The 23,210-nt window shown below is 57.9% G+C and overlaps 1 protein-coding gene across 1 annotated transcript; it reads right to left on the reverse strand.

The window, feature by feature from the left end:
- Window positions 1-1,398: 1,398 nt before the first annotated feature.
- On the reverse strand, window positions 1,399-21,550 carry FAIM2 (Fas apoptotic inhibitory molecule 2). Its single transcript, XM_064401041.1, has 12 exons — window positions 21,307-21,550; window positions 19,629-19,809; window positions 16,303-16,406; window positions 16,128-16,192; window positions 15,473-15,526; window positions 11,551-11,601; window positions 10,900-10,939; window positions 9,700-9,737; window positions 8,592-8,679; window positions 7,472-7,567; window positions 4,709-4,762; window positions 1,399-2,991 (listed from the first exon to the last, which is right to left on the reverse strand). Exons 1-12 carry the CDS (start codon window positions 21,319-21,321, stop codon window positions 2,842-2,844), a joined length of 936 nt encoding a protein of 311 aa, XP_064257111.1. The 5' UTR covers window positions 21,322-21,550; the 3' UTR covers window positions 1,399-2,841.
- Window positions 21,551-23,210: the final 1,660 nt, after the last annotated feature.

Consider the following 23,210-nt stretch of genomic DNA (forward strand, 5'->3'; position numbering starts at 1 on the left):
CAAGGGATACAGGAGGGTAGAAATCCCCCCCAGCCAGGTGCCTGGAGCGGGGTCATGCCAGGTGTTCCCAACAGGAGCAGAAAAGCCAGGATATATCAGCAGGAAAGCCAGGATATATCAGCAGAAAGCCAGGATATATCAGCAGAAAGCCAGGATATATCAGCAGAAAGCCAGGATGCAGCAGCAGCAGCAAAGCCAGGATGCAGCAGCAGCAGCAAAGTTACTCCACACCAGAAGGAAAAAGAACAATTCCAGAGGGGGCTGCAGGTCCCTGTGTTCCTCCCCAGCTCTCAGCAGGGCATTTTGGAGGAGTTTTGGGACTATTTCAGAGCCAGAGCTCATCATGGAGCTCCACACTCCTCCCTCCAAGCCTGGAAAGCACAAATCCCTACAGGAAATAACTGTGAGCAAGGAACTGCCCAGCCAGTCTGCTGAGGGCCAGGAAATTCCCTCTTGAAACTCTTAATTCCATCCACTTTTAGGGTGGTCCTGTGCAATTCCCAGTCCTGCCTGCTCAGCAATCCAAGGGTCTGGTTCTCCTCAGCAGGAACCAGCAGGGCATGAACTTCCTGCTGGCTTCACCCTGTGCTGTCCTTCAACCCTACCAAGAATTGGGGTTTGGTTGGGGTTTTTTGTGTCTGACTGGGGTTTTTGGTGTTTGACTAGGGTTTTTTGCATCTGACTGGGGTTTTCTTGTCTGGTTGGGGTCTTTTTGTCTGGTTGGGGTTTTTTTGATGTGATTGAAATTTTTTGGTCTGGTTGGGGTCTTTTGTGTCTGACTGAAGTCTTTTTTTGTCTTTTGGGGGGTTTTTGATCTGTTTTTTTTGGGGGGGGGGTTGTTTTGGTGTGGTTTCTTTGGTTTTGGTTTTGTTTTTGTTTTTGTTTTTTTTTTTTTCTGTCTGAATGGGCTTTTTTTTGTCCGGTCAGATTTTTTGGTCTGGTTGGGGGGTTTTTGTGTCTGACTGGGGTTTTTTGTGTCTGACTGGGGGGTTTTTTGTCTGGTTGTGGTTTATTTGATCTGGATGAGATTTTTTTTTTTTTTTTCGGTCTGGTTGGGATTTTTTATCTGGTCAGATTTTTTGGTCCGGTTTTTTGTCTGGTTGGGTTTTTTTTGTGTCTGACTGGGGTTTTTTTGTCTCTTTGGGATTTTTGTCCAGTCAGAGATTTTTTGGTCTGGTTATGGGTTTTTTGTCTGGTTGGGGTTTTTTGTGTCTGACTGGGATTTTTTTAGTCTGGTTGGGTTTTGGGATTTTTTGGGGGATGTTTTAGGAAGGAAGATAAGGGGAAGGCATCACTCCTGCTCATCACTGCAGCCACAGAGGGGCCAGAGCATTTCCATTCCCTGCACAGTGACTTTCCCTGGACACGTGTGGCAGGAGGACAGGACATGTGCGGGGTAAAACCCAGGGCAGAAGGAGCAGGAACGTTCCACGTTCTGGCAGAGCCTCTCTGCAGCAGGAATTGCTGGAGGCAGCTCCCTGACGCACTCGCCGGCATTCCCAGCGAGATGGGAGATACCAGGTCCTATCTGCAGGAAGGATCACTCTTGGAATGAGAGCAAAAGGCCCCTTATCTCCCCGGGGAGCTTTACAGCCCCAGATCAGCCAGCTGAGCCCCAAACAGGGAATGTGAGCGGGGCCGCGGTGGAAAGTTACCCGAGCACATCCAGAGCCCGCGCTGACATTCCCGTTTGGGAGAGGAGAAATGGAAAACAGCCAGGGAGAGGGAACATCGCTGCTCCAATGGCCTCAGCCCCTGGAAAGAACCCCTTAGGAACGCTCATTTGGAGCAAGCAAGAGAGTTCTGTGGGGGTGGCAGAGCCTCAGGGTGGGTCACAGGATCCCAGCCCATTTCCCACATGGAATGGCATTTCCCAGCATGGAAACCCATCCTCCTCCATCTCTTCTCTGCCATTTCTTGGCAATATTCCTTCCCTGGGATCCCAAACCCCTCCATGAGGAGCCACACTCCAGAGAGAGCCAGCACACTCCCCTGGGTGGGACCCATGGATCCGGGAAGGGAAGGGAAGGGAAGGGAAGGGAAGGGAAGGGAAGGGAAGGGAAGGGAAGGGAAGGGAAGGGAAGGGAAGGGAAGGGAAGGGAAGGGAAGGGAAGGGAAGGGAAGGGAAGGGAAGGGAAGGGAAGGGAAGGGAAGGGAAGGGAAGGGAAGGGAAGGGAAGGGAAGGGAAGGGAAGGGAAGGGAAGGACACTCAGCTGGATGCAAAGGATCCAGGGGAATTTTTCCTGCAGTGGCACCAGGGATGACCTCAGAGAGCTGCACGTCCTGAACAAACAGGTTCCCTGTGCCTGGAGCACTGAAATCCAGCTACGTGATCCCACACTCCACGTTTCCAACAGCAGGAGTCACCAGGAATAGCACAGAGGCCACCAAGCTCCAATGGATTGTGGGAAACAGGGCAATGCAAGGATTCCCCAAGGTTTTTCCCTTTTCCCTAACCAAAATCCCTGCTCTGCTGCCCTCACTGTTGTTTTGTCACAGCACTTTCACCCCATGATGGGCAGCACTCAGAGGGCACCTCCAGCAGCCCCGGAGGCCAGGAAGGTCCCAGTCTCCTGCCCCAGCCTCTGGACTGGTTTGGGCTGGGCGGGACTGGGGGGAGCAGAAGGGACACGACACTGAAGCCCTGCTTTGCTCTCTGGGTCACAAAGGCCTGGCAGCAAATGTACAAAGCTGCAGGAGGGGTCTGGGGCTCCTCAGTGCGTTGGATGGACCAGAAAGGGAGGGATTGGGTCAGGCTGGAGGGTTTGAACCCTTTCACCTCTGCTTTTCAATTGAACCCCTCACGTTTGCCAGCACAGGGAGCATCCTGCCCCGCTGCCCTCACTCCTGGCTGGAGCCAAAGAACTGCAGGAAGAAGGAGAAGATATAGATGATGTCCAGGTAGATGTTGAGGGCTCCAAAGATGTATTCCTCGGGGCTCAGTGAGTACCGGCGGTTCCCCATCAGCATCTGCGTGTCCAGGGCCAGGAACTGGAAGGGAAAGGAGGAAACCCCGGGACAGTGACAGGGAGGTTTGGCCCAGGGAGGCAAGAAGGGCTCTAATGACAGGAGAAGTCCCTGGATCAGGGTGCAGCCCCTTTTTATGTGCTGTAGCCACAATTTAAGAGCTCAGAACAAGGCACTGAATGAGCTGTAACTTTCTCCTTCCCTCATTTCCCTCCTGACAATCAAACCCCGAGTGCAGCTCCCACTCCAGGCCCTCTTCCCTCAGGCTTCCTCCATCCCAAGGCCAGCTCTGGAGCCACCCTCCCTCCTCCTTCTCCCCCAGAGCCCATAACTTGTTATTCCCACACTTTCCTCGGGTGGGAAACGCCTGCCAGGGAACGAGGTGGCCACAGGGTGACCTGGCCCCAGCAGGATACAGAGCAGCACCACCAGAAATCCAGGTGTGACCGAAATCCACCATTCTCTCCTCCCTCCCTCCCTTTCCTCCTTCTGCCATCCTGCTGTCCCTCACGGGTCCAGAGCTCTCCAGGGCTGCACCACCCTCCAGAGATGCTGTTTTATCCCCCCCCAGAACAAATCCCAGCCCAGCCACCCTGGCAGGGCCAGGCCGAGGCTCTGACTGATGTTTATGGGGTAATTATCAGATGTTGAAGCCTCCTTGTATTTTACAGAGGGATCTTGAGCCATGAATCAGCGCCGAGCTCCCTGCGCTCCCTTGGAGTGACTTTTATGGGTTATAAAGGCAATTGCTCAACTGCTCCGATTCCCAACATGCCCAATGGGCACCGCCTCGGAGCCCAGGGCAGCCCCGGGCTGAGCCCCGGCCCCGGGGGCAGCGGGCACGTCCCCTGGCACCTGCCCCGGCCGGGTCCCGGTGCAGCACGGCCGGGACGCGCCGGGATCGGACCCCGGGAGCAAGCCAAGCCTTTCCCTGCAGGAGCTGCCCAGCTCCGGGGCTTTTCCCGCCTGTCCTAATGCCTCTTAATCCCCAATCTCAGCCTTCCCTGTTTTTCTGCACCTCTGTGAGCCAAGCTCATCCCAAGCCTTGGCTCGCTCTCCCCCAACCAGCCCCGACTCGACCGTGCCGCCTCATCCCTGGATCCCAGCGCTCCCGGGGCTGTGCCGAGCTCAGCTCTGCCTGCCCCACTCCAGAGGCACCTCTGGCCTGTCCCCACGATCCCTGCGGAGCAATCCAGCCAGGATTGCTCACCCCACACAGCTTGGCACTCACTCCATGCCCTGCGCGGGCACCGGCACGTCTGCGGCAGCTCCCGCCGGGATCGCTGCTCCGGGGCTGCCCCGAGCTCTGCAACCCCTGCCCGGCTCCCTGCGAGGCTCCAGCCCCTGCCCGGCTGCTCCAGCCCCTGCCCGGCTCCCTGCCATGCTCCAGCCCCTGCCCGGCTCCCTGCCATGCTCCAATCCCTGCCCGGCTCCTGCAATGCTCCAGCCCCTGCCCGGCTCCCTGCCATGCTCCAGCCCCTGCCCGGCTCCCTGCCATGCTCCAATCCCTGCCCGGCTCCCTGCGAGGCTCCAGCCCCTGCCCCGGCTCCCTGCGAGGCTCCAGCCCCTGCCCGGCTCCCTGCCATGCTCCAGCCCCTGCCCCGGCTGCTCCAGCCCCTGCCCGGCTCCCTGCCATGCTCCAGCCCCTGCCCCGGCTGCTCCAGCCCCTGCCCGGCTCCTGCAATGCTCCAGGTCCTCTCCCTGCTGTTTTCCCTGCCGGGTGCCAGGAGCAGCCACTCACCATGGTGAAGATCCCAGCCCCGAGCAGAGCGTAGATCGCGTGGAGCCACGGGACCTGAAGGACACAGGGACAGGGACAGAGGGACACGGACAGGGACACATGGACACACAGACACAGGGACACATGGACACAGGGACACATGGACACAGGGACACAGGGACACATGGATACAGACACAGGGACACAGAGACAGGGACAAGAACACAGGGACAGGGACACATGGACAGGGATATGGACACAGCCGTGAATACACGGACATGGACACAGACATGGACACATAGACACGGATAGGGAACATGGACATGGACACACAGACATGGACACGTGGACACAGACACACAGACATGGACACATGGACATGGAAACACAGACATGAACATGGACACATCCATAAACACACACAGGGACACAGGGACACACGGACACACGGACAGGGACACACAGACATGGACACATGGACACGGACACATGGACAGAGACAGACACATGAACACATGGACAGGGACACACGGACATGGACACAGAGACACACAGACACATGGACACACGGACAGGGACACACAGACACACAAAGACACACAGACACATGGACACACAGACAGGGACACACGGACACAGGGACACAGCCATCAGAGCTGCACGGAATGGGCTGTGCAGGCCTTCCCTCCCGAGGTACTTGGCTCCCACGTGAAGGGGGAAAGTTGGGAAATGCTCCAAAAGCCCAGGCTGGATTTGCACCATTCCCAGCTTGTGCAGCTCTTTGGGAATGTTCCTGTGGCACAGAGCAGGACACGGGGCCTCGGCTCCTCCCTCCCCGGGCCCTTTGTGTCCATTCAGCTCCTGAACTTCTCCATCAGCTGCTCCTTATTGCACTTGGCCCCAGTACCTGTCCTGGGGAAATCATGGGATCCTGGAATGGTTTGGGTGACACGGGACTTTAAACCCATCCAGTCCTACCCTTGCCATTACAGGGACACTTCCCACTGTCCCAGGCTGCTCCAAGCCCTGTCCAGCCTGGCCTTGGGCACTGCCAGGGGTGGGGAAGCCACATGGCCCAGTCCCAGCACTCTCGTGATGGAACACTGGAGCACCCCCAGAATGGATTTATTACCCAAACACAGCTGATCCCACTGGAAGAAACACCAAATATTCCAAGAGCTGCAGCCAGCTTTCACTGGCCTGAGGGAACAGCTGGATCTGTGTCAGGGGAGGTTAGGGTTGGATATTGGGAAAAGGTTCTTCCTGCACTGGAGCAGCTCCCCAGGGCTGCCAGAGCTCCAGGAGCACTTGGACAATGCCCAGGCACAAGGTGGGATTGTTGGGATGTCCTGGGCAGGGCCAGGAGTTGGAGGTTGCAGGTTGCAGGTTGCAGGTTGGCTGACCCTGAGGTGTCCCTTCCCTCTTAGGACACATCATGATTCTAATTAAAGCACAATTTAAATAAATTCATCTGTGGGAATCTCAGGGGAGTTTCACCAGGACTGGGAGCAAAGCTCAGCCCCTGCTGCGGCCCAGGGAGGGAATGACTCAGGGCAGAGGAGCTGGCTGGGATGGGGAGGGATTTGGGATCCCAGGACGCTCTCAGGTGATTTATGGCACCTGCCTGGCACCCCCCCACACCCTTCCCTCATCCATGCCCATGTCCCAGGGGCTGCCAGACCCTCTGGGGGTGACACCTGCCAGGATGAGACACCCTGGGATGCCACCCAGCCCTGCTCCAGGCTGGCTGGAAGCTGCTCCAGGAGTTCCCCGGGCACAGCTGGGGCCAGGAGTGGCTGCAGAGGCCAAAGGAGGAGGCTGGAGGTGTGTGAGGGGTTGGCAGGCCCTGGGGACACACAGGGGGTGTCACTGTCCCCTGAGGACACAGGGGTGTCACTGTCCCCTGGGGGGCACACAGGGGGTCACTGTCCCCTTGCACTTGGCTCCTGAGGGTCACTCAGACCTCAGGGTCATTGCTGGGCAATGGAGTCCTCAAGATTTGAACTCTGCAGGTGCTGGGTGTTAGTCCTGAGTCCAAGCCCTGCCCTGGACTTGGGACAGAGTTTAATGAGATCATTTCCTCCGTTTTACTGAGGGGAAACTGAGGCCTGAGCAGAGGCAGCTGTGCCCAGGTGGGACCCCATTGGCATCCAGGGGGTCCCAGCACAGGAAGAGCATGGATGTGTTGGAATGAGTCCAAAGGGGGCCACGGAGCTGCTCAGGGCTGGAGCCCCTCTGGAGCCAGGCTGGCAGAGCTGGGGGTGCTCACCCCACTGCAGGGAGAGCTCAGAGCCCCTGCAGGGCCTGAGGGGCTCCAGGAGAGCTGGAGAGGGGCTGGGGACAGGGATGGAGGGACAGGGCACAGGGAATGGCTCCCGGTGCAGAGGGCAGGGCTGGGTGGGAGATTGGGAAGGAATTCATCCCTGGGAGGGTGGGCAGGCCCTGGGATGGATTTCCCAGAGCTGCCCCTGGATTCCTGGCAGTGCCCAGGCCGGGCTGGAGCAGCCTGGGGCAGTGGGAGGTGTCCCTGCCATGGCAGGGGTGGGATGGGATGGGCTTTGAGGTCCCTCCTGACCAAAATCATTCCATGATTCCACCACCAGGAACAGCAGGAAGCGTCCTCAGCCCTGGGCAGTTCCATCCCTGAGCCGTATCCCATGGTCCATCCCAGGGAATTACCCTGCCCTGCCATCCCTCCTTGGGGGTTCCCACCCATTTTCAGGGAGCTGGGCCCCCCCTGCCAGCACGCCCAGTTTGGCCCAGTTTGGCCCAGTTATCACTCACATATTGGTAGGGCAGGATGACAGCCAGGACCAGCCCCCCCAGGAACAGCACCATGAGCAGCACGAAGAGCACGCCCTGGTACGAGGTGAAGTCAAACTGCAGACAGGAGGGAAGGGTTTCTGTCCAGGGCTGCTCTGGGGGAGCTGCAGCTGCCGAGCCCCACTGGGACTCACCCGGAGCTGGTTCTGCCTCTCCCTCCCAGCAGCCACCCCCTGGCACAGAGCCAACGCCTCCCAAATCCCCCTTAGTGCCACGGGAAGGGCTCGAGAATCCCAAATCCATCCCACACAACGTCCTCCTGCATCCCACAGCCCTCTGAAACTCCCAGTCTGCCACCATGCAGCCTCTTCCAGCCCCTCTGACATCCCTGACACATCCCAATCCTCCAAAAATCCCAGATTATTCCCACACCTCAGCAACTTCCAGTCCCATGTACATCTATGGCACACCCCAATCCACAAAAAAAATCTCATTTTATTCCCATAAATCAGCATTTTCTAGCCCCCATCCACAAAAAATCCCATTTTATTCCCATGAATCAGCATCTTCCAGCCCCCACCCCAATCCACAAAAAAAAATCCCATTTTGTTCCCATATATCACCATCTTCCAGCCCCCACCCCAATCCACAAAAATCCCATTTTGTTCCCATGAATCAGCATCTTCCAGCCCCCACCCCAATCCACAAAAATCCCATTTTATTCCCATAAATCAGCATCTTCTAGCCCCCACCCCAATCCACAAAAAAATCTTATTTTATTCCCATGAATCTGCATCTTCTAGCCCCCAACCCAATACAAAAAAATCTTTTATTCCCATGAATCAGCATCTTCTAGACCCCACCCCAATCCACAAAAAATCCCATTTTATTCTCATATATCACCATCTTCTAGCCCTCACCCCAATCCACAAAAAAAATCTTATTTTATTCCCATAAATCAGCATCTCCTACCCCCACTTACATCCCAGCCACATCCCTCCCTAGCACATGTCCTGATCCACTCCAACCTCCTCGTGGCATCCCTCGGGCTGCTCCTGTTTCCAGAGCCCCCCAGACACCCCCAGCTGCCCCCATCGTGCCCAGGAGTGCCCCTTCCCGAGGGAGGTGCCCACAGTCCCACCTTGCTCTGGAAGCTGAAGATGGTGACAGACAGACAGACCAGGGCTGTGATCCCCAGGCACAGCAGCACCGACTTGGTGTTGTAGTAACTGCAGAATGAGCAGGAAAAGCACGTTGGGATCCTTCCCACAGGGATGGGAAGGGGGGTTCAGACAGGCAGGAGCTGGGCAAGGAATCCTACGGGCACAAACAGGGCTGGAATTGTCAATATTCCACACTAATGTTGGAAAAGGGAGGGCAGAAAAAGGCTGGATGGGTTTTCCTGCAGTTTTGAAGCACAGAGGGAAGGCAGGAGGCTCCATCTGGGCCTCCCAGAGCTTCGGAGCAGCTCCAAGTCCACCAATGCCACTGTCCACAGACAGGGAGTGGGGGAGATCCTGACTAGGAGGCAACAAAACCAGGATGACAAAAGGCACTGCAGCATGAGGGGAAACCAAAGGAGCAGCTCCTGCCCAGTCTGGTTTTTGGAAAAGGGCAGGAAGGAGGGATTGGAGCAGGCACAGGGGCTGCAGACTCTGGAATGGTTTCCAGCCTGGATCAGGATTTTGGCTGCAGTGCCAGGCTCAGCCCTTGGGAAAGCCAGTCCTGCTCTCCCTGGGGGCATTGGTGTGGAGCCTCTGGAGTTTTCCCCCTGGAGCTGCTGAGGCTGCGGATTTCTTTGTCCCAATCCATCCATCAGCCACCCTGGATCGTGTCCCTCTCTCCAGTCTCCCACGTGAGCTAGGAGCAGATTTCCTGGTGCAAACGAGCGGAAGGGAACAGGCTGGGATACAAATTCCAGAAACTGCTGGAAAAAATTCCTTGGTTCACTGCAGCCCCACCTGCCTGGGACCTGCCCAGTGAGAAAAGTGGGGTCACTGAGTGGTCACTGAGTGGTCACCTCCTGCCCATCCTGGCCCTCCAGGGCTCTCCTGCAGGATTTGGGATGTGGGAATCCCCCAGTGCTGCCACCCTTGGGACAGGGACAGGCCTCGGAAACCTTCCTTGGGAAGTTTTCACAGAGAAGCTCCAGCTCTGTGTGGCTGCTGGGAGCCCCAGGCAGCCCAGGCAGCTCAGGAATAGGGAATGTTTTCAGGAAGAGACAGGACACAGGGCAGTGCCCAACCCACCTGGAGAGCATGGCAGTGAGATAGGCCATGGACAGGGTCTGGGGGAAAACACAGCCTGGTTAGTGCCCTCATGCCCAGAGCAGACACCACAGGAAATCCCATCCCAGAGAAAAGGGCAGGGAAGCCTCTCAGACTCTCAGGAGAAGGAACTTGGCAGCGTTTGGAACCCTCCAGTGATTGACGGGCACTGGAGAGGGCAGGGGGAGGGCAAATGGCACAGGAGCATCCCCTGCTCCTGCATCCCTCCCGCACAGGAGCCAGCTCCCATCCCGGAGCCAGCTCCCATCCCAGTTCCAGCTCCCACCCCAATTCCAGCTCCCATCCCAGCTCCCATCCCAGTCCCAGCTCCCACCCCAATTCCAGCTCCCATCCCAGCTCCCATCCCAGTTCCAGCTCCCATCCCAGCTCCAGCTCCCATCCCAGTTCCAGCTCCCATCCCAATTCCAGCTCCCATCCCAGCTCCCATCCCAGTTCCAGCTCCCATCCCAGCTCCAGCTCCCATCCCAATTCCAGCTCCCACCCCAGTCCCAGCTCCCATCCCAGCTCCCATCCCAGTTCCAGCTCCCATCCCAGCTCCAGCTCCCATCCCAGCTCCAGCTCCCAATTCCAGCTCCCATCCCAGCTCCCATCCCAGTCCCAGCTCCCACCCCAATTCCAGCTCCCATCCCAGTCCTAGCTCCCATCCCAGCTGCCATCCCAATTCCAGCTCCCATCCCAGTTCCAGCTCCCATCCCAGCTGCCATCCCAATTCCAGATGCCATCACAGCTCCCAACCCTGCTCCCATCCCACATCCCTGTTCCCATCCCAGCTCCCAGCCCACATCCCTATTCCCATCCCAATTCCAGCTCCCATCCCACATTCCAGCTCCCATCCCACATTCCAGCTCCCATCCCACATTCCAGTTCCCACCCCAGCACACCTGGGGGGAACCCTGGTTCCCACCCTTGTTCCCACCCCTGATCCCACCCCTGTTCCCATCCTGGTTCCCATCCCAGTTCCCACCAGACTCCACAGATTATTTTTTGCAATTTTTTAACAAACAGAGGCTCCCTTTTTTTTCCAGCTTCTCCCATCCCAGTGCAACCACAGCTCCTCAGGACAATTAGAGGATTAAATTCCCACTTTCCCCCAGGAATGCCAGCCTTGTCCTTGAAGCCACTCTGACCCCAGGGCAGATGTTGGCCAGATGTGCTACTCACAAAGATGCTGAGCAGGATCAGATTCCATGGGAAGTATCTCCTGCAAAGGAAACAGGGGTCAGTCAGCCGGGGCTGTGCCAGGGAATCCCTGACCCTGAGGGCAATTAGTGAGTGTGAGGGTAATTAATGGCCATCAATGACCCTGCTGGGTAATTAATGTCCATGCTGGTAATTAGCACCCTGTGCAGGGCACAATCACCCTGCTGGGAGCCCCAGGGCATTTGGGGTCCTCCGGGGCCAGCAGGACAAAGGTCCCCAGGATATTCCTGCTCCTCTGGGAGCTGGCAAGAGATCCTCTGGAATGTTTCATTCCCAGAACCCAGAGCTGCAACAGGGGCAGTTCCTGCTGGGAAGTCACAGCTGCAACTGGACTCCTGAGCTGCAGCAACCCAAGGCCTGGAACAGCTGTTTCCAGCATCTGGAACAGGTTCCCCAGAGCAGCTGGGGCTGCCCCTGGATCCCTGGCAGTGCCCAAGGCCAGGCTTGATGGGACACCAGATGGGCTTCGAGGTCCTTTCCAACCCAAACCATTCCATGATCCCATGGAAACACAGCAGCTGCATCCCTGCCCCATAACAGGGCTGGAAACCTGAGGGAAACATTCCTGCTGCCCATCCCAGGCTGTCCCAGACCCCAAAGGCATCCCCTTACCTGGGCCCAGAGCAGCAGGCGAGGATCAGGTAGGTGACGAAGAAAACGGCGCTGCAAGGAGAGAGGGAGAGCTCAGGGGGGAAAAGCAACTGGGAGGGTGGTGGAAATCCCTGGAAAAGCAGCCCGGGATGGTGGTGCAGGGGGGAATTCCCTGGGATGGAATTCCCTGGAAAAGCAGGCTGGTAGGGTGGCACAGGGGAGAATTTCCTGGGATGGAATTCCCTGGAAAAGCAGCCTGGGATGGTGGTGCAGGGGGCAATTCCCTGGGATGAAATTCCCTGGAAAAGCAGCCTGGGATGGTGGTGCAGGGGGGAATTCCCTGGGATGGAATTCCCTGGAAAAGCAGCCTGGGAGGGTGGCACAGGGGGAAATTCCCTGGGATGCAATTCTCTGGAAAAGCAGCCTGGGAGGGTGGTTCAGGGGGGAATTCCCTGGGATGGGGATGTTGGAAATGCAAACACCAGCAGGCGTGGAGAAGGGTGGTTCCCACCCTCAGCTCCTTCCTGCCCTCAGGGGCCTCCTCTGCACGTTCCTGTCCCCAGGAGGGACAAAACGTCCCTGGAGAAGGTGAGAGCTGGGTTTGGAGCAGAGCCAAGGTCAGGTTCAGACCCCATGGAGCACCCAAATGTGTAAATGACAAACAGGGCAGAACTGAGTTTGTGCTGGCTCTTAGGAAACGTTCCCTCATGGAAAGGGGGCTCAGGCATTGGAAGGGGCTGCCCAGGCAGTGGTGGAATCCCATCCTTGGGAGTGTCCAAAAGCCAGTGGAAGTGGCACTGGGGACATGGTCAGCAGTGAGGGGAGGGCTGGTGGTTGAACTCGGTCTCCGGGGGCTTTTCCCACCTTCATGATCCCAGGATTCCATGGTTCTGTGAGTTTCTCACAGGAGGTGCCAGGCTTTGCCCTTGTTTCCAAACCCTTTCTGGCTTGGGGGTGTCAAGGCTGGAGGTTCTTAACCAAGGGCTGGAAAAGTGACCAGGCTGGAAGGGCTGTGCTGGAGGAGGAGCTGCTCCCATGGTACATCCCCCCAGAAATGGGAATTTTTGGACTTTCCATTCCTGGCAGTTCCCAGGCCAGGCTGGACAGGGATTGGAGAAACCTGGGACAGTGGAAGGTGTCCCTGCCCATGGCAGGGGTGGCACTGGATGACTTGAAGGTCCCTCCAACCCAACTCATTCCAGGATTCCACTGCTGGAGTGCTTGAGGAAGAGCCCAGGGCAGGGAAGGGCTAAGGGAAGGGCTCAGGGCAGGAGGAGCTTCTCGGGGAAGGGCTCAGGGCAGGAGGATCCATTCAGAAAAGGGCCCAAGGACAAATCCAGGGCAGGAGGATCCATTCAGAAAAGGGCTCAGGGCAGGAGGATCCATTCAGAAAAGGGCTCAGGGCAGGAGGATCCATCCAGGAAAGGGCTCAGGGCAGGAGGATCCATTCAGAAAAGGGCTCAGGACAGGAGGATCCATTCAGAAAAGGGCTAAGAGACAAATCCAGGGCAAGAGGATCCATTCAGGAAAGGGCTCAGGGACAAGCCCAGGGCAGGAGGATCCATTCAGGAAAGGGCTCCAGGACAAGCCCAGGGCAGGAGGATCCTCCCGGCTCAGCAGAGCCCAAGGTGCCGTGGCTGCCCAGCCCTGCCCAGGTCCTGGCAGTTTTTACCTGCCAGCATCTGACCCTCTCGAAGCACAGCAGCCCCAGAGCTGAAGGAGGCTCCCCTGCCCGCAGCTGGGTGTTTTTCCAGGCTCTGGAAGCTGCTCCCCTGCTCTCCCCGGGGCAGCAGTTCCGGGCGTGCTGATGGCTCCTGATAGCCACTGACCCTCGGCCAGGGCAGGGAGGTGAGGGCAGAGCCCAGGGCCACGAGACCCAGGGCACAGAGATAAACCCGGGCCCAGCTCTCCCACTGGGAAACCAGGAAAGCCAGCCTGGACATGGCTGAGCAGCTGGGAAGAGACTGTCAGGAGCACAGAGCCAGCGGGGCTGTCCAGCCCCTGTCTGCCCTGGATTTATTCCCACTGAGGTGCCATCCCAGCACTGAGAAAACATCCTGGGGCTCCCAGGTTTATTTTACAGAGGTCTCTAGTTGGGAAGGAGACCCAGGCAAAGAGAAGGAAAAATATTTGGAGACATTGGAATGAAGGGAAGGGTTCGGCTCACTGAGCAGTGAAAAAACAGACAAAAAAAAAAAAAAAAGTCATGGAATGGCCTGGGTGGGAAGGGACCTTAAAATCCACCCCATCCCACCCCCAGCTGTGGGCAGGGACACCTCCCACTGCCCCAGGCTGCTCCAAGCCCTGTCCAGCCTGGCCTGGGCACTGCCAGGGATCCAGGGACAGCTCTGGGAAATCCATCCCAGGGAGGAATTCCTGCCCAATCTCCCACCCAGCCCTGCCCTCTGCATTGGGAGCCATTCCCTGTGCGCTGTCCCTCCATCCCTGTCCCCAGCCCCTCTCCAGCTCTCCTGGAGCCCCTCAGGCCCTGCAGGGGCTCTGAGCTCTCCCTGCAGTGGGGTGAGCACCCCCAGCTCTGCCAGCCTGGCTCCAGAGGGGCTCCAGCCCTGAGCAGCTCCGTGGCCTCCTCTGGGCTCTCTCCAGCAGCTCCTCATCCTCCCTGTGCCGGACCCGGGGCTGGGGCAGCTCTGCAGGTGGGGTCTCACCTGGGCACAGGGGGACAATGACCAGGGGAAATTCCTCCAGGACAGAACCCCCCCAGCTGCCCCAAGGGTGTTCCCACTGGGAAAGGGAGGGAATAAACTCCATCTGGGCAAGGAACTGGAAGAGTGACCCCAGAGGCCAAGGTGGGGACCTGAGCAGGGCTGAGCCTCCTCTCGCTGTCCCCTGGGAGGTGACACTGCCTCTCCAAGCCCAGCTGCCCTCTGAAGCACCTCTGCTTCCCTCCTGGTGGCCCGGAGCTCCCATTGCTGCTGTTTGGAGGGTTCTCCCAGGTTACATAAGCCGGTGTCTCATCTCCTGATTTGGGTGTGAACTGATTAAAGCTGAGTTCACCTCACACTCAGTGAGCAGCACTGACCCTGCCAGCAGCCCAGAAACCACGGAGCCAGGAGATACCAGCACCTGGGAGCTCCATTCTGGGCTGGCTGGGGGAACCAAGGAATGGCATCCCAACTCTGGGGCTCTGGGATGGAGCCCCAGGAGTGACAGCTCCACTCAGACATGGCCAGGAACATCCCAACACCTCCAAATCCTCCCCCATAGCCCCTGGATATTATGTAATGAAAACCACGGCAACCACCTGGCTTCCAAGGGGAAAATCCCAAAATTCAGCCTCCATGCTGCCCTGAACGTCCTTCCAGGTGTCAGATATGGGGCTCTGCAGTGTCTTCCTGAATGCTCTGCAAGGAGGCCTTTGGAGCTACCCAGGGGACCTTCCCAAAATCAACCCTCTAAGGTACCCTGGACATCCTTCCAGGTCTCATTAGGAGTTCCTGTTTCCCTGGAAACTCCCCAATTTTCTCTGGCTTTCTGCAGGAAATACTCAGGTATTTGTTTTGACCCTGGCTTCTAGAGCCATTTTTGGGGAAGCGTTTGGAGTTCTCTCTGGTGTCTCTTGCTGATTCAGGTGAGATTTCCCATCTGCTGGCCTCAGGCTCATCCATGGATTGGTGCCCAGAGCAGCTGGGGCTGCCCCGGGGTCCCTGGCAGTGTCTGAGGCTGGGCACTGGAGCTTGGAGCAGCCTGGGATGGTGGGAGGTGTCCCTACCATGACGAGCTTTAAGGTCCCTCCCAACCCAACCCATTCCATGCTTCCATGCCCTTCCCAGTTGCCCCTGGACTCTTTGGAGTGATGCTTCACATGCAGGACAAGGAAGTGTTTGTGGAGTGTTGGAGACCCTTCCCACATCCCCAGAGCCCCACAGCCCCAGCCAGGCTGTCTGGAGCACACAAGGCCACAGGAAAAGCCAGGGATACTCACTAGGAAGCCCAGTACCAGGCAGAGTGGGTCTGGATGTAGCCCTTGACTGGTTCACTGCAAGACAGAAGGAAAGATCCTGAGCAGGAAGAAGCCGGTCCCTCACAGCTCCCTGCTCAATGAACCCAGGAACAGCCCTAGCACGGGGATTAAAACCCAGCCCTGGGTGAACCCTGAGCCTGTGGAGAGGAACTCCAGCTGCCAGGTGGGAAGGGCAGCACTGCTCCCCCAGTTCCACACCGGAGCTGGCTGGGAATGGCTCCCACAGGGGATTAGGGAGCCCAAATCCTCAGGCTGGCAGTGATCCATTATTTATTCTAGAGGCAACATGAGCCACACACACCCAGAGCGCTCAGTCATCCGAGCTGGAGAGGGGGGTGAGCAGGGGAGGGAAGGCAGCCCCTGGAGCTGGGATCTGGTGACTCCCACAGGGAAAACCCAGCAGTCACTGCCAAGGGCAGCAGCTCTGGGGCTCACCCAGGATGGGAGATCCAACCCCAAGCGTGGTGGGAATGGAAGCAAAAGGACTGAGGGAGCTCTGAGTGCTCCCTCAGCTTTGCTTTTCTATTGGAATACTCAGAAAGAATCCAGGTGTGACACAACCCTCAGGAAGCTGCCCAGGACCCACTCCCAGGCTCAGGACACACCCAGCACCCACCAGAAGGTGAAGAAAGCCACGATGACAACGGTGACCAGGAGCTGGACCATGAGGATGGCGTAAACCTGCAGGGAGAGGTGATCCATGGATCCCAGAATCCAGCAGAGCCAGGCCCTCCAGGGGCTGGGGGCCCAGCTCTGCCAGCCCAGAGGACAAGGACGTGTCCCTCCCTCACCTTCCTGATGAACACCCTGCGCACGTTGCGGTCGTCCCAGCTGAAGGTCGTGAGCAGCTCCGTGTCCCCCGGGTACCCCCCGCTGCCGTAGCTCGGGCTGCTGCCTGCAGGGAGGCCAAAGGAGCAGCTCCAGCTCCCACCCCAAATCCCCCCCAGCTGTGGAGTCTGACCCCAGGGAGCTACCACGGCCCAGGTGCCCCAAATTCCCACAGGTTCCTTGTGGCATTCACGCCTCCGAAAAAATCCCTTTGCCCAGGATTTTTCTCCTGGGAAGCTGAGAAGCCTCAGAGAGAAGGAAAACAATTCTTATCTCATTTGTTTCTCCTGTGTTTTGCTCCTTTGGAATGTGTTTGGAGGTTATTTACCCACAGGTGGTTGTTTCATTGGATTCTGGTGTGAGTTGTTTTGACTCTTTGGCCAATCAGTGCCAAGCTGTGTTGGGGCTCTGGAAGGAGTCACAAGTTTTCATTATTATATTTTTTAGCATTTAGTATATTTTCTGTATAATATAATATAATATAATATAATATAATATAATATAATATAATATAATATAATATAATATAATAATAAATTAGGCTTCTGAGAACATGGAGTCAGATGCATCATTCCTGCCCTCGTTGGGACATTTCCCAGCAAATACAATATTTCCTCTGCCCCCTTCCCACTCCTGCTGCTCCTCAGGACCATCTCTGGGAACAGAGGGGGAATGTTCCCATAAACCATCCCAACACCAGGCTGAGTCCTTGTCTGAGGAAACACCAAACCCTCCGCAGCAATGGGAGGGCTGGGATCATCCCTTGCAGTCCTTTCATTGGATGTTGAACATCCCCAGAGCAGCTGTGACTCAGCATTCCCTGCGGAGCAGGAGGACTCCCTCGCTGCTCTCCTGAGCTGTGTTTGCATCATGGCTTTGTCAACAACGTCCCTGCTCCGAGAGCAGCTCCTGGCAGCTCCCTGAGCTCCATCCCTCAACTCCATTTCCATGCAGGGACTCAGGAAACAGTTCAGCACCGAGCCTGAACAAGGAAAAAACAGCTCTAGTGCTACCAGTGAGAAAAACCTTCCCCCAAATCCTGAAATCCCTGCACAAGTCATCTCTGCTTTGCCAAAACAGGAACAGAAGCTCCTGTTGCTGCTTTTCCTTACCCCGTGCCTGGCAGTGCCCAGGCCAGGCTGGATGGGGCTTGGAGCAGCCTGGGGCAGTGGGAGGTGTCCCTGCCATGGCAGGGGTGGCACTGGATGGGCTGTGAGGTCCCACCCAAACCCTTCCATGACTCCATGATTCTGTGCCCTCTGTGCTTCCCTTGCTGATGTCCCCTCCTGTGTCACTGAAGTCCCCCCTGCTGGGTTTCCACAGAAGATTTTTGTGTGTTTTTCCTTCTTTACATTCCTGTCCCTGCCTGGTCCACAGACGCCTCCCCTCCTCCTAAAAAGCTCCTAAAGCTTCTGAGCTCAGGGATACCCAAATCCTTTAGGAAGATGAAGCAAAGACCCTCTCAATCTCAGAGCAGGCAGCAGGAGAGTCAAACTCAAGGTCCTGATCCTGATTTTCTCCTGTTTTCCTGGTTAAAGTTGCTCATTCAAAATGCAGGAGCCTCACTTAGGTGCCCCCAGCAGGAAATAAGTCCCTGGTGCTGTTCTGTTGCAAATAAATCCCTTGGCCCTTCCTTCCTGCCCCACTGGAGCTGAAGGTTCTGCGTGTTCTCCTGGATCCCTCATCGGTTCCAGAGTGCCTGGGGCAGGGAGAATCCCTGGGACACTTCCAGGCCTCCTGCACCAAAGCAATCCCAGCCCCAAACACCAAACTGGCCCCTAAACACCAAACTGGCCCCTAAACACCAAATTGGTCCCTAAACACCAAATTGGCCCCTAAACTCCAAATTAGCTCCTAATCAACAAATTGGCTCCTAAACACAAAACTGGCCCCTAAAAACCCAACTGGTTTGGCCCCTAAACACCCAACTGGCCCCTAAACACCAAATTGTCCTCTACACACCCAGCTGGCACCTCATTGCCCTGAGGAACTGAAGGGTTTTAGCCTCCTCCCTCCCTCCCTGGTGGTGGCTCCAGCATCCAGAGGGTTTAATTCTCCTCCCTCCTGTTGTCCCCACATCTGTCCCCCCACCCAAGGCCACAGCAGGACGGTGTGTCCTGAGTTCATGGTCACAGAAACAACCCCAAATCCACATCCCTTCTCTCCAGGTGCTCCCACTCAGGTGTGAGACATCCCATAGAATGGGTTTCCCACCTGGAGCCCCAAAATACCCCTTAAACCCCAAATACCCCATCCCACCCCATTTAGGCCTCACCCCCCCAAATTCATTGTGACAGCAGAAAAATCCAGATGATCCCCAGAGGCACCTGGGGGGATTTATCCTGTTCCTTAGGGGACAGGCTGAGAAACCATCAGAATACTCCAGCACAGACACAGCAGGGGAGGTTTTCACTCCTTCCCCTTCCCCAAGCATCCCACCCCCGCAGCTGCAGCAAAGGATGGAGCAGGGCAAGAGCTCAGGAGTCCCTAAATCCCATAATCCCGGCGTTTTCTCTGGCTGGAACTGTGCTGAGTGAGCACTTAGCCACCCCCAGTCACTTCCCCAGCACCAGCCCCACCTGCAAGCCTGCAGCCATTCCCTGGGCACAGCCAGGGCTTTGTCCTTTGCTACGGCCCAGCAGAAGCTCCAGGGAGCTCCTGTGTTGGACAAACTGCTGGTTTGCCCAGGAATGGCCACAAGGATGCTGGAACAATCCAGCCTTTGGCTCCAGCCGTGTCCCAGCCTCCCTGGCTCTGCCAGCAGCCACACTCAGAGCTGTGACACCACTTGTGACACCAATTGTGCCACCTCAGCTGCTCTGGGAGCTGGGGCTGAGCAGGAGCTGCAGGAGGGGGTGGGGGGATCCCTGCAGCTGCTCCAGAACTTTTCCTCCAGCCCCCAGAGCTGGGAATGGGGTTTTCTCCCACCACAGGACAGGGAAGGAGTTTATCCCCTCGTCTGGAAGGGAGTGAGGTCTCTGGGATGGCTGGAATGGCTTTTATTCACAGATACAGACTTTTTATCTGCAGATGGAGATTTTATGTGCAGATGGAGACTTTTACACATTGATGGAGACTCTCCCATGCAGACAGAGGCTCACAGCTCTACCCTGGGCCAAACTGGGCACCACATCCCTGCTCCTCCTCTCATCCCTGCTCCCCGTCTCATCCCTGATCCCCCTCTCATCCCTGATCCCCCTCTTATCCCGGTTCCCCCTCTCCTCTCCATCCCGGGGGGTCTCTGCCCCCTCTCCCAGGGCTCACCCAGCCCAGACATGGAAGGACTTACTGGGATCCACGTAAGCCCAGCTGGGGTGGAGCGGGGCCGCGGGAGGGGCAGGAAAAGCCCCGGATTTCATCCCTTCTCCCGCTGTCGCCTCCTCGTAGGATGGGGGAGCCGGGGGGGCGGTGGCATTGTCCTTCTTGTCCCCCTGCCCCTCAGAGCTGGGGGGTTTGTTGTTCACAGAGAGCTGCACAGAAAGGGGCAAAGAGAGAGAGAGCTGAGTGAAAACATCCCAGAAATCGCCCTGGGCGAGAAGCTGGCACGGACAGGTTCTGGAAAAGGGGTCAGGAACTGGGAGATACAGGAACTGAACTGGGAGCCCCCCAGCCATTCCTGGGGGCTGGGCACGGGCCCATCCCTGCACCCTGGGAAGGGTGCTCATAACTCGGGGGAGATGGGAAAGCCCCGGAGGTGCTCATTGGGATGAGAAGTTCCAGGCAGGGAGGTCTGAGGGGAGACCCGGAGCCCCCGCGGTGCCTCGGGCTCAACGTGACACCAAAAACATCCAAGGAATTCTCTGCTTCTCGTCAAACTTCCTACATTGCTCCTTTAAAAAAGAGCTTTCAGTTCCTGGGCAGGAAATCCTGAACTCTTCATTCCCATTCAGCCCATTTTGGGTCAGTTGCTCCCAGCAACGCTCTGGTTTGGCCCTCCAGAATTTTCTCCTCGGTGCCCGTGAGGAGGCTCAGCTCTGCTGCTTCCCCGCGTTCCAAGGACGTGGGACTGCAGCAGGGAGCCAGCCCGGGGCCACCTGAGCGCTCTCCTTGGGAACATGATCCCTTTAACCTGCCGGGGTAGATAAGTGCCAGGATAAACTCCGCTGCCCGCGGAGGAGCCAGCTCGGCCCCGGGAGCGGCGTCCCGACAGCTCGGGGGGCTGCAGTGACAACGAGCCCCAAAACCAGGGGGCATTAACGGAGCAGAGTGAGCAGGGCTCCAGCTGAAGGCGCCAGGGCCCTGAAAACACAGCAGGGGCCGGGCTGGGATGAGTCCCACGGGCAGATCCAGCTGTGCCAGCTCCCCTGCCAGCCCCCAGGGTCTGTCCTTCGCTGTCCCTCCCTGTCCCTTGGGTTTAGGGGGCCGAGATCCTGCAAGCCCCCTCCCCACCCCCCGGATATCCAAGGAGATCCAGAGGGATGGAGCTGCATCCAGAGCGTTGCCATGGCGATGGTGCATGAGCTGGCAGAGGATCCACAACCCCCCCTCCTCGGTCTGAGAGCATTGGAGAACCCCAAAATCCCCCAAATCCCCAAAATCCAGAGCCCCCGGGCCGGGCAGGAGGTGCTGCCAGGTGGGGACAGGGTGGGACAGCACAACCAGCTCACAGAGCCCCCCGACACCCGGGATGTGGGGGGGCTCAGGGGGGTAACAAGGCCACAGGTCCGGTCCAACAGGGTTTGAGCTGCGCATCCATCGCCCCCAAACCAGCCCGATCCCAAAACAACCCCAAACCAGCCCCCAATCCCAAAATCATCCCTAAACCTGCCCCCAACCCCCAAACCAGCCCCCCAGCCCCTTCCAGCCCCCAGCCCCTCCGCCCCCACGGCAGGCTCCGTGCACGGCACCCAGCTCCCCTTGCACCCATCGTGCTGTTCCTAAATCCCTTCCCTCCGCCGCCCTTCCCCTCCGAAGGCGCCGTTATGCAACAGGGACGGGCTCACGGTGCCCGCTCCGGCCTCCCTCACCTTCCCCTGGGTCATGGCTGCTGCCTGGCCCTGGATCGGGACCGAGCTGGGCGCGGGGTCCCTTCCAGCCCTTCTCCCGGCCGGTGTGGGGCTGGATGCGGCTCCCGCAGCCCCCGCAGCCGCTGCCTTCGGCTTCCAGCAGCGTCCCCGAGCTGCGGGCGCTGCAGGCAGGGCTGTACCACTGCCCGCCCGCGGCACAGGGGAGCCGGCAGAGCGGCGAGGGATGCGGTGGGGAGAGGGTCGGGGGGGGAGAGAATCGGGATGGAAAGGAGATAGAGAGAGGGCTGGGATAGAGAGAGGGCTGGGATGGGGAAAGAATTGGGGTAGGGAGAGAATCGGGATGGAGAGGAGATAGAGAGAGGGCTGGGATGGGGAGAGAATCGGGATGGAGAGGAGATAGAGAGAGGGCTGGGATGGAGAGAGGGCTGGGATGGGGAAAGAATCGGGATAGGGAGAGAATCGGGATGGAGAGGAGATAGAGAGAGGGCTGGGATGGAGAGAGGGCTGGGATGGGGAAAGAAGCGGGATAGGGAGAGAATCGGGATGGAGAGGAGATAGAGAGAGGGCTGGGATGGAGAGAGGGCCGGGGTGGGGAGAGAATCGGGATAGGGAGAGAATCGGGATGGAGAGGAGATAGAGAGAGGGCTGGGATGGGGAGAGAATCGGGATGGGGAGAGAATCGGGATGGAGAGAGAATCGGGATGGAGAGGAGATAGAGAGCCGGCCGGGATGGGGAGAGGGCTGGGATGAGGAGAGGATCGGGATAGAGAGAGGGTCGGGATGGGGAGGATGGAGAGAGGGTTGGGATGGGGGAGATGGAGAGAGGGTAGGGATGGGGAGAGGATCGGGATGGGGGGGAGATAGAGAGAGGGCTGGGATGGAGAGAGGGTCGGGATAGAGAGAGGGTCGGGATGGGGGTGATGGAGAGAGGATCGAGATGAGAGGGAAGGGGAGAAGGTCTGGATGGGGAGAGGATCAGGATGGGGAGAGAGTCAGGATGGGGCAATGGAGAGAGGGGCAGGATGGAGAGGAGGTCGGGATGGGTGGGATGGGAGAGGGTCGGGGATGGAGACAGGGCCGGGATGGGGAGAGGATCAGGATTGAGGGGAGATAGAGAGAGGGCTGGGATGGAGAGAGGGTCGGGATAGAGAGAGGGTCGGGGTGGGGGGGAGATGGAGAGAGAGTCGAGATGAGAGGGATGGGGAGAGGATCAGGATAGGGCAATGGAGAGGGGGTTGGGATGGGGGGATGGAGAGAGGGTCAGGATGGAGAGGGGGTCAGGATGGGTGGCATGGGGAGAGGTTTGGGATGGAGGGGAGATAGAGAAAGGGCTGGGATAGAGAGATTTTTGGGATAGAGAGAGGGTCGGGGTGGTGTGGAGATGGAGGAAGGGTCAGGATGGGGGTGATGGAGAGAGGGATGGGGAGAGCGTCTGGATGGGGAGAGGATTGGGATGGGGAGACAGTCAGGATGGGGCAATGGAGAGGAAGTCAGGATGGGGGGAATGGAGAGAGGGTCAGGATGAAAAGAGGGTCGGGATGGGGGGGAGATGGAAAAAGGGTCAGAATAGGAAGGATGGAGAGAGGGTCAGGATGAGGGGATGGGCTTAGGGATGGAGAGGATACAGGGCTGGGGTGATGGGGAGGATGCAGGGATGGGATGGGATGGGATGGGATGGGATGGGATGGGATGGGATGGGATGGGATGGGATGGGATGGGATGGGATGGGATGGGGTGGGGTGGGATGGGATGCAGGGTTAGGGAGGATGCAGGAATGGGATGGGGAGGATGCAGGAATGGGGAAGATGCAGGAATGCAGAGCCTGGGAGGATGGGCAGACACGGCACCCAGGAGGGTGAAGGGTTGGGGTCGGGAATGGGGAGGGTGCATGGACAGGGAGGATG

Source organism: Passer domesticus, chromosome 31 (genome assembly GCF_036417665.1).
Source record: "Passer domesticus isolate bPasDom1 chromosome 31, bPasDom1.hap1, whole genome shotgun sequence".
NCBI lineage: Eukaryota > Metazoa > Chordata > Aves > Passeriformes > Passeridae > Passer > Passer domesticus.